This window comes from Paramisgurnus dabryanus, chromosome 10, assembly GCF_030506205.2.
Source record: "Paramisgurnus dabryanus chromosome 10, PD_genome_1.1, whole genome shotgun sequence".
In the NCBI taxonomy this organism is placed as follows: domain Eukaryota; kingdom Metazoa; phylum Chordata; class Actinopteri; order Cypriniformes; family Cobitidae; genus Paramisgurnus; species Paramisgurnus dabryanus.
The window spans coordinates 26981545-26992929 of NC_133346.1; the positions used below are offsets into that span (position 1 = coordinate 26981545).

An 11385-nucleotide genomic window follows, 5' to 3' on the forward strand; every position below is an offset into this window, starting at 1 on the left:
TGCAATTACTTAATAGAGTAATGTATTATTCACACATTATTTAAAGGGTTAAAAATACTATTCGTATTATGCTAAAAAAATTGCAGTGAATTTGTCATGAGCACCCAAACTGAAACTGATATCAGAATAAATGGTCCTCTGCCCCAAAATTGTCGAAAATCATTTTAATAAAAGTAAGCAACACAAAAAAACAAATGCCTTTATGAACTCATAATCACTTAGCAACATGTAAAATCCTTTTAAAGGCTTTTAACACTAGAACAGCCATGACGGTCAAAATGACCGTTTTGAAATTTATATTTACAATAACTTTGTTAATTAAAAAAATACAATCTTGCTGGTTTGTGACTTTTCCTAAAAGTGTTTGTATTTTTACTTACAATAGATTTTATATAAATTACACAAAAGGCAAAGAAAATGTGACCATTTCTACCTATTTCAGCCATAGCGGTCATATTGACCGTTCAAAATTTCGCGCAATTCTATTGTCCTTTCCTGCAGTTTATTGTCTCTGTCAGCGTCTCCAGTACTATTAGCATATGCTTGTTTGCTTATGTGGCGAAATGGTCTTTTTGAAAGTAACGACCAACACTTAAAAGTATAAAAATAGACTACCCCACCCTGGGACTAGACCAGGGAATCAGTTCACTTAAAATATTATAAGGAACCCAGGTACATTCCACTGAATAAAATGAGCAAGAGACGTGGGTAGCAAAATAGAGTTTGTTTATTTGTACAAAAGTTTAAAATGCAGGAATAATAGTCACCCAGCAAATTACTAAAGCTGGAAATCACAATCCACAATAAGGATTCACAATTGTTTCAGAGCTGTAGCCTATTGGCATCAGATAGGCTAAGAGAGGGAGCAAAAGAGGAGAATCACACTAAGTGCACACACGCACACACACACTCACTCCAATACCCGTGATTTTATCAGTGGTGCTCACACAGCATAACACAGCACACGGTGAAGGAAAGCCTCACTGCCGTCGGACACACAGCTCCTGTAATTGTGATACAAAACAAAATAAATCAAATCAATAGAAAATAATCAATGGAAACTTATTAAATGCAGGGGAGCAAAAGAAGCCCTTCCAACATAAAGAAAAATAAATAAATTCTAGCTTAAACAGCTAGATAATAACACAAAAGAAAAAGGAAAATAAATTTAAAGACAACAATGTCCAAAAGAAAATCTCAGCATTCTAAAACAGTCCAAAATGAGAAACAGAACAAAGGGAAAATGAAGAAATAAATAATCTGAATGAGCGCGGCCCTCGAACTCGTTGTTTCCCAACGTACGAGGAAAAGATCTTTAAATACAGTCACAGTAGGAGCAGGTTTTAACCAACAACTCCAAAATCGGGCCGCGCTAAATCACCCAGGACAAAAATGATGAAAACACACAGCAAAAATATAAAGAAAAAGAAACGAAAGTAAATCAAGCAGGAACAAAACAGCAGCGTGCTTCTATATGTAGTAGGGGAATGCAGCACGCACAGTCTTAGCCCTAACAGATAATAAGATGATTAGTAAACTAGTTATAGTTTATAAACAGCAATCGGAAATATAAACGCACATACCAAATAATGCAGCCGCTTGCCACACCAAAAAGCAGAGCTGACGTCAGTATCCACGGGATAGAAATGAAGTAGATGCCAAACAGCATATATTGGATGTCCCAACTCAAACGGTAAACACACGGGAATGCTGCAGTAAAGATAAACATAACTGACCCCCACACCACATCACCTAAAACCTCTGGCAATACTAAATCTTACGTACCTGGGACTAGGCAGTGTAACGAGCCAGACAGCACGTAACGGTTGTTTACAATAGACTACAAATGACACAAAGCACTAGTGTTACTATACCATAATCCGGTATCAGACAAAGACGAATGCTAAAGATGCTTACCTCTTCAGTGTACACAAAGCCCTACCAAATGACACAAGCGGTGTTAGAATGTCCACACGGCTGTGTTTTAACCACAGACCTCTGTTGAATGCCGGTAAACAGGAAGAGCGCAGGCACAGAACAGATGACGCACATCCGGCCCGCACCAAACAGCCATTTATACACACCTCCCTGCGGGACGATAGGCTACCAATAACATGACGTCACTACAGGGAGGATCTAACTAATCTGCCACAATCTACCCCTACTTTTTGTATCGTCGCCCCGACAATAGAATACGGCAACCCCACAATTCCACTTATCAATTCCAAGGCCTGAAAATGACAGAGATCCCACTAGAGACAGACCCACCTAGGGGCACAGCCTCACCAGGCACCTCCACTGACCGTGGCAGGTGATGGACATTGGAGTGCTGGCCTGCTCTGGGTCTCGTTGATCTCCGCAAAGCCATTACCTCAGTGCCTGGTGGGCCTACAGACACAGTAACAGATCCCGGAGCGAGACCCATCTCTCCAGAACGGTGCTGTCCTTGGGCTACTGGTATCCCAGGTACCGTCACTTGGGGGCAAGGGTCCAAGATATCCAAGGGAGCTTGAACAGCTGCAGGGACTAAATCACTAACAGCCGGACTCTGAGCCTGGGGGATTTCAGGGACGAACAGTAGCAAATCGCCCTCGTCTGGCTCATCCTCTAAAGGCAGCGCCCCATCCGCCAAAGGCCTATCCTGAGGGCTCGAAACTGGACGGTCCCCTAAAATCTTGGCCTTCAACAAAGAGCGATGAACATGCCTTACCTTACCCAACTCATCAACCGGTGCAATTGTATATACTGAACCCCCTTCAACAGGTGCCTTCACTACTTTATACACAACTGGGCTCCACAAGTCTTGGATCTTATGGCGACCTCTCATGCCACACTCACGGAGGTAAACCAACTGGCCCTCCTCAAGTGACACACACCGCACATTCTGATCATGATGTATTTTACGTCTCTCCGCTGCCACCCTTAGCCGATCACGTGCCCCTTCAAAGGCCACATGGAGCCTAGTTTGATGTTCCACAACCCACTCATGAACATTACCTACCCCCACCTCCTGAACTCTGCCCAACAAAAAGTCAACTGGGAGCCGTGGTTCTTGCCCAAACATTAGAAAATATGGGGACTCACCAGTGGTCTGATGCGGGGTGGTGTTATAACAGAAAAGTACTTGTGGAAGGCAAGACACCCAGTCCCTCTTCCGAGAAACAGGCAATGTGCGGAGGAGATTATGCAACGTCCTATTGAAGCGCTCGCATTGGCCATTACCAGCCGGATGGTAAGGAGTAGTGCGAGACTTCTCGACCTTGTACAACTGACAGAGCTGCTGGATGAGAGAGGATTCAAAGTTTCGGCCCTGATCGGAATGAATCCGACCAGGGACCCCAAACTTGTAAAACCACTCGGCCACAAGAACCTGGGCCACAGTCTCCGCCCGTTGGTCCCGTGTGGGGACAGCCATGGTGTACTTCGTGAAGACATCAGTCATCACGATGACGTTTTCAACTCCTGAACGAGAGGGTTCAAGCACAGTGAAGTCAATGGCTACGATCTCGTTAGGTCTTGACGCCAACAAATGGCCCATAAAACTACGGGCAGTGGGACCCCCATGCTTAGCGACTTGGCACCTTTCACACTCCTGGCACCATCGTGCCACTTCTGAGGACATTCCAGGCCAATAGCACCGCTGCTGTACCAACTCAGTGGTACGCTCATTCCCCTGGTGCCCATGCTCCTGATGAAGCTGCCTCAAAACCTCAGATTTTAAGGTAGTGGGTAAAATCAATTGAAAACGCTCCTCACCCCCATCAGAGCGGAACACTCGTCGATACAATACACCCTCTCTCTCAATGAACCGATCCCACTGACGAAGCAGGATCAATCCCAGCCTAGACAACCGTTTGCGTTCTTCCGCTCTAGGGAACACCTTTCGTTTCCAAAAGGGCAAAATTTCATTAATCACAGGGTCTGCCTGTTGCAAAGAGCTCAATTCTGCAGTGGTATAACTGGGCAGGGCTGTGATCACTGCTTGAGTGGCTTGAACGGCTACCTGCGTACCAGCCCCCTGCTGTACAGCACGAGGAACTGCAGTGCCTGGAAGCAAGTCCCCTAACATGCTAGAGTCGAGTGGGTGCTGCCTCGACAGAGCATCTGCGTTTCTATTTCATCTGCCTGATCGATACCTCACCTCAAAATCAAAAGCTGCAAGTTGTGCTGCCCAACGCTGTTCAGTCGCCCCAAGCTTTGCCGATGATAGATGGCTAAGGGGATTGTTGTCGGTGAAGACAACACATTTGTGCCCCAACAAATATTCCCGGAACTTTTCAGCCATGGCCCACTTGAGCGCCAAAAACTCTAATTTCATAGAGCTATAGTTGTTCATATTGCGCTCAGTGGGCCGAAGACTGCGGCTGGCATACGCAATTGGCCGCACGGTTCCACCCTGCTCTTGGGAAAGAACTGCCCCCAGACCACTAAAACTTGCGTCAACCTCCAGAATAAATGGTAAAGTAAAATCTGCGTAGGCAAGCACAGGGGCAGAGGTGAGTTTCCGCTTTAAAGCTTCAAAACTATCCTGACAAATCTCATCCCAGGCACCATTAAAACTCACCTCTCTACGTTTCTTTGTCTTACCACCTGCCAATTCGGCCACCAATTTATGCAGAGGGGCCGCCAACTTGGCAAACCCCTCGACAAAACGGCGGTAATAACTGGCAAAACCCAGGAACGAACGCAACTCAGACAGACTTGTAGGAGTGCGCCACTGAGATACCACCTCGATTTTACTTGGGCCTGTGGACACACCTTGGGACGACACCACATGCCCTAAATACTTTACCTCACGTTGAAAGAATGCACACTTCCCTAATTTGGCTTTTAGTCCTTCAGCCCCTAACCGACCCAAGACCACTTCCAGACGCTCCAGATGTTGAGCCACTGAGGAAGATAACACCACAATGTCATCTAGGTACAAAAGCAACGATTGGCATTGTTGGTCACCAAACAACCTCTCCATCAGACGTTGGAAGGTGCTGGGAGCGTTACAAAGACCAAATGGCATCCTATTCCACTCGAATAGGCCAAATGGGGTACAGAAAGCAGTCTTAGGCCGGTCAGCTTCAGTAACAGGCACCTGATTGTACCCGCTGGCTAAATCCATAGTGGAGAACCAGCGGGCACCGGTCAGGGCATCAAGGGACTCCTCAATACGAGGCAAAGGGAAGGCATCCTTCCTAGTTTTAGAATTAAGTTGACGATAGTCTACGCACATTCGTAGACTACCGTCCTTTTTCTTAACCAAAACAATGGGCGACGCATAGGGGCTGCAGCTTTCTCTGATAACCTGTGCCTCAAGAAGTTGATTAATGTGGGACTTTACTACCTCATATTCCGAAGGTGGTATACGCCTGTACCGTTGCCTGACAGGGGTATCGTCCAGAAGCGGAATATCATGGGACAAGAGGTTAGTGCACCCCAGATCACCCTCATGGGCTGAAAACACAAATTTGTATTTGTGAAGCAAGGCCCGGACCCGGCTTTGCTCTTCCCCTGCCAAAACTGACAAATCTATGGCATCAATCTGGTCCTCCACAATAGAGGGGACCAAGGAACTATGAGAGCCTACAGTAGCGGTTAAGGATCGTACTTCAGTAATACCTTCTGGCAAACTAATGACAAAGACACCACTCAATGTGCCTAAAGACGTCCTGGGGTAAAGAATTATTTCAGTGGTACCCACGTTCACAACCGGGATATACACCGTGCCCCGGGTCACTTGAACCAGTGCGGGGGAGGCCAACAAACCAGCAGGTAAGCCTGCATCTGGAGGCTCGAACAGCACGGTACCAGTAGCATAATGTTCTGAGCAGGTTGCCGCTACCAACTTCATCGTACCACCTGGAATGTGACACACCCCCTGCCCCCGCACCCTAACCCCACCAACACGATCAACAGAGGTCTGGACACTAACCTTACTACAATGTTGTAATGCCCTTGTGACGGGACTAGGGGCCTGTGACACTGCCGGTAAATCAAAAAGGGATGTACCGTGTTGCCCAAAGAGTTCCTGGTAGCACCGGCCAAGGACATTCATCCCCAAAACACCCGGGACATGCCCACCGGCGCCACCAGGAGGATCTCGGACAACCAGCACTCCACACTCCGGTACTACCTTACCACAAAGTTCGACATCGAGCTCCATATACCCGATATAAGGAATCGCAAGACCATTCGCCTCGGTAAGTTGCAACCATTGACAAGACCTAAGACGCTCCTGCCCCCATGGTTCAAAATGCTGATGAAAGCAACTCTCGGTGATCGTGGACACCATAGAACCGGTATCCACTAAACATGGCACTTGAACACCACCGATGAGCACGTTAAGATGAGGGCAGGAGGACACCAAACGAGAGACAGAATTTAGACGGTTTACAACATTTGAGCCAAACGACTCCCCATCCGCGCTGTGACTCCGCAGCCCGGTGGGGATTAGTTTTCCGACGGCTGTGAAGATCGAACTTGCCTAGCCCCAGTCGAAGATGTACCTACTGCTGGAGAGCGAGGGAGAACACGTTCTCCATCACACTCCCGGGCAAAATGGCCAGAACGTTGGCACCTCCGACATACTATATTACTGTAACGTGGGGACCGGCTATATGAATTAGGGACCTGCAAGCGAGCGAAACCTTGGGTAAGTTGGGTTAACTGTTCTTGTTGTGCCTTCAACATTTCCCGTAACTCTGCTAGCTCCGATTTGGGAGGGGAGCTCAAACAAACTGCCTGCGACTCGCCCTGTATGGCATACTGAACCCCATAGGCCACTGGTACGGACTGACTTCGCCCTCTCGCACCCCCAGGCATTCCCTCCCGCTCCCAGCGCATTGCCTCGCTACGAACATCTAAGAGGGAAGAGGTAGGGTCACGGCGGACTAACTGTTTAAGTTCCCGACGAAGACCAATATCGAGCACATGCTCGACAAACTGGTCACGCAATAGAGCTTCTGCATTTGGTATGGCATGTGGCGACTGCTGTTTTACCCCCTCCAGGAGGCCCATCAATGCAATAGAGAACTCTAAAAGTGTTTCTCCTTCCTGCTGCCTCCTGGAGAAAAAGGCCTGTTGCAATGCTACATATGATAAAGAACACCCGTACAGTTCCTTTAAGGCCTGAATTATCTTATCTGGATCCCCCCTCTCTGCCTCAGACCGATACCTGATCTCATCCCGAGCTTCTCCCTCTAGATTATCAAAAAGAAAGAATGCTTGATCAGCTCTGGACAAATGGCGAACCCGCATACAGGCCTGGGCCTCCTCTACCCATTCATTCATGATAATACCGGGTCTACCGCTAAATTTTGGACACTTCCTATCTCGGGGTACAAACACAAATCTCTCAGTAGATGGGGCATTTGCACCAGCAGATTGCTGTGCACCAGAGGGTAAGGTGGTAGAAATAGGAGCTGTACTGGGACCTGGAATAACAATCTGGGTCTGTTCTTGTCTAAGTCTCTCATTATCAGCTCTTAATTGGGCCACAAGATCCCGAAGTTCTTGTAATTCTTCTGCCATAGCTAAATTTTAGTAAAACACTTACCACCAGGCAAGGCGGGGCAGGAAGTAAATTTGGACCTGAAACACAATCAGGAGAGATGGCCAAAGAGACCCTTCAAAGAGAGTCTACGCTGCTGTCTTGTTCCTGTGAAATGATAAGAAAACAAATAATGGCAATACCAGCTGGTAAAGTAATATTCCCCCACGTCTCTGTTCAATTTAATGGAGCCCTGCCGACTACGCCAAAATGTGGCGAAATGGTCTTTTTGAAAGTAACGACCAACACTTAAAAGTATAAAAATAGACTACGCCACCCTGGGACTAGACCAGGGAATCAGTTCACTTAAAATATTATAAGGAACCCAGGTACATTCCACTGAATAAAATGAGCAAGAGACGTGGGTAGCAAAATAGAGTTTGTTTATTTGTACAAAAGTTTAAAATGCAGGAATAATAGTCACCCAGCAAATTACTAAAGCTGGAAATCACAATCCACAATAAGGATTCACAATTGTTTCAGAGCTGTAGCCTATTGGCATCAGATAGGCTAAGAGAGGGAGCAAAAGAGGAGAATCACACTAAGTGCACACACGCACACACACACTCACTCCAATACCCGTGATCTTATCAGTGGTGCTCACACAGCATAACACAGCACACGGTGAAGGAAAGCCTCACTGCCGTCGGACACACAGCTCCTGTAATTGTGATACAAAACAAAATAAATCAAATCAATAGAAAATAATCAATGGAAACTTATAATGCAGGGGAGCAAAAGAAGCCCTTCCAACATAAAGAAAAATAAATAAATTCTAGCTTAAACAGCTAGATAATAACACAAAAGAAAAAGGAAAATAAATTTAAAGACAACAATGTCCAAAAGAAAATCTCAGCATTCTAAAACAGTCCAAAATGAGAAACAGAACAAAGGGAAAATGAAGAAATAAATAATCTGAATGAGCGCGGCCCTCGAACTCGTTGTTTCCCAACGTACGAGGAAAAGATCTTTAAATACAGTCACAGTAGGAGCAGGTTTTAACCAACAACTCCAAAATCGGGCCGCGCTAAATCACCCAGGACAAAAATGATGAAAACACACAGCAAAAATATAAAGAAAAAGAAACGAAAGTAAATCAAGCAGGAACAAAACAGCAGCGTGCTTCTATATGTAGTAGGGGAATGCAGCACGCACAGTCTTAGCCCTAACAGATAATAAGATGATTAGTAAACTAGTTATAGTTTATAAACAGCAATCGGAAATATAAACGCACGTACCAAATAATGCAGCCGCTTGCCACACCAAAAAGCAGAGCTGACTTCAGTATCCACGGGATAGAAATGAAGTAGATGCCAAACAGCATATATTGGATGTCCCAACTCAAACGGTAAACACACGGGAATGCTGCAGTAAAGATAAACATAACTGACCCCCACACCACATCACCTAAAACCTCTGGCAATACTAAATCTTACGTACCTGGGACTAGGCAGTGTAACGAGCCAGACAGCACGTAACGGTTGTTTACAATAGACTACAAATGACACAAAGCACTAGTGTTACTATACCATAATCCGGTATCAGACAAAGACGAATGCTAAAGATGCTTACCTCTTCAGTGTACACAAAGCCCTACCAAATGACACAAGCGGTGTTAGAATGTCCACACGGCTGTGTTTTAACCACAGACCTCTGTTGAATGCCGGTAAACAGGAAGAGCGCAGGCACAGAACAGATGACGCACATCCGGCCCGCACCAAACAGCCATTTATACACACCTCCCTGCGGGACGATAGGCTACCAATAACATGACGTCACTACAGGGAGGATCTAACTAATCTGCCACACTTACAAATCCAAATTATTGGAAAACAAATTATTATTGCCTTTTAAAAAATAGGTTTATAAAGAGTTTATAGGGAGCGTTTTAGAAATGTGATACAAATAATAAAATGAAGAGAAATATGACTGCTGTGACAGCGACCTTTCCTGGGTGCAAGACAACAGTTCATCCTCATCAAAAAATGAGTCAGAGTCCTGACCAAGTAAAAAGATGCTGCTACCTTCATCGGAGATTAGGGATCCAGATGTTTCATTCACATCTGACAAGCTTGCGGCTGCCCTGCTCTCCGCTATGCACCGCTGTCCTATCGAGTGCTGCTCTGTGCAAGTTATATTCACTAGTTCTGCTGGTCATATTATTATTATTAGAATATTACTATTATTATTATTATTATTATTATTATTAGGACCGTCTTTCAGTCAACTGAATGTCCAGGGAGAAGGCAGAGCCTTGTCCTGACTGAAGCTGCTGGCCCCAACGCGCACACGAAGCGCAACATCGAAGATGCGCTCACGGCCTTTCTGTGTTTGTTTGACGATGCCACAAACCCTTGTGCGGAAATTGTGCGCGGAGAAGAAAAGTAACTTGTGTTGACCGTGAAGCTTAAATAGCCGAGCACGGTATTGATCTGTTTATTTAATATAAAATTTGTAGCCTAATTGTTTTATGGTTCTAAACTTCGTTCGTGGCTCTTTTTGTTTACTTTATAGCAGCTTGTTTTCAGCTTTTCCGTTTATGTTCTGTGTTATAAGTGTATGATAAATGTTAAAACACATTTTTTCATAGTCAAATAGATCCTTTAATTTGTTATTTTGTTGTTCCGAGTTATGTTAAATAAATACAGAGAAATACTGAATATAGCGTATGCAATTATTACATTTTACTTTATGAGATGGTGTGAATATTTATAAATGTATAATTATCTTTTTAACTAAATAAAAAATGTAGATGTTGGGGTTATTTGGTTTTTTAAAATATATCCTCACACAATTAATACATTAATCTCTCATTTGGGGAATTTATCATTAGAGATAATAGAGTTTATAATCTAGCGGTCAGAATGACCGCTAACGGCTGTTCTAGTAGTCTTGGAATTCTGGCGCTTCTAGTGTTAAAGGGTAATGGCACAGTGGCTCATAGGATGGCACTGTTGCCTCACAGCAAGAAGGTCCCCGGTTTGAGCCCCTGGTTTGTCAGAGGGCCTTTCTTTCTATCAGTGTGGGCTTACTCTGGATCCTCTTGTTTCCTCTCACAGGCCAAAAACATCCAGGTTAGGTTAATTAGGGATGTCAAACTCCACCTCCCCCAACGTGTGTGTGGATCAACTTGTGTATGGATTAACCATTTCTTACCATGAAAATAGCCATAGATGCTGGAATGGCATTAGGAATAAACAAACCAAAACTTTTAAAGGCTTTATGAAGTGTCACGGACAAGTGAGGTGCCACATTCACCCGAGCATTTAGATATGGTTGTTTTTCTTCAAGAAAAATATGTGAAACAACATGATGATCATATGTTCTCTAGGTTATTGTTTACCATCTTCCATTGTTATACATTCAAAGGGAGAGAACCACTGGGTATTCCAAGTGCAAATACAACAGTTAAGTATCAATTGTGAGAGTCGGAATTGGACCATGAGGGAACACAAGAATACCAGACAGGGAACAGTGCACATACAGTATTGCAGAACTTTGCTATGTGTCAAATAAGTTGTGAATTTGTTGTAACATTAAAACAGGAGATCATAACTTACTCTGTGCTCAAAGTGATGCTCGGAGCTCCAGTGGTTTCCCCTGTGTGTGAACGAGGATGATGGTGAACAATTCCAGGATATGCTTTTTTTCATTGGGCGTTGCGTTAAATTTTACCCAGATACAAAAGTTTTATTTTCTAATTGGCTGATAAATATCAGGCTCGACTAAGAACTCCAGGGGAGTTCCAAAGAGAAAGCGGCACGGCCAGATACATTTTGGGTGCTGCGGCATATTAAAATTATGATAAATTGTTTTTTATATAATAAATAGGGCTGATTACTGCC

The 11385-nt window shown here is 44.7% G+C and overlaps 1 protein-coding gene and 1 long non-coding RNA gene across 7 annotated transcripts; both read right to left on the reverse strand.

Moving 5' to 3' along the window:
• Positions 1 to 709: 709 nt before the first annotated feature.
• LOC141282920 (uncharacterized) lies at positions 710 to 4069 on the reverse strand. 6 transcript variants are annotated; one of them, XM_073816080.1, is made up of 3 exons: positions 1918 to 4069; positions 1786 to 1840; positions 710 to 1004 (listed from the first exon to the last, which is right to left on the reverse strand). In XM_073816080.1, the coding sequence occupies exon 1, from the start codon at positions 4067 to 4069 to the stop codon at positions 2219 to 2221; it is 1851 nt and encodes a 616-aa protein (XP_073672181.1). In that variant the 3' UTR covers positions 710 to 1004; positions 1786 to 1840; positions 1918 to 2218. The 6 variants fall into 6 exon arrangements, with proteins under 6 accessions (XP_073672181.1, XP_073672179.1, XP_073672177.1 ...); XM_073816078.1 differs by adding an exon at positions 1584 to 1685 and having other exon boundaries at positions 1786 to 4069; XM_073816079.1 differs by lacking the exon at positions 710 to 1004 and adding an exon at positions 1055 to 1685.
• Positions 4070 to 8823: 4754 nt separating this feature from the next.
• On the reverse strand, positions 8824 to 10452 carry LOC135718273 (uncharacterized). The gene is made up of 3 exons (XR_012337796.1): positions 9113 to 10452; positions 8981 to 9035; positions 8824 to 8905 (listed from the first exon to the last, which is right to left on the reverse strand). It is a non-coding gene; the product is annotated as an uncharacterized lncRNA (long non-coding RNA).
• Positions 10453 to 11385: the final 933 nt, after the last annotated feature.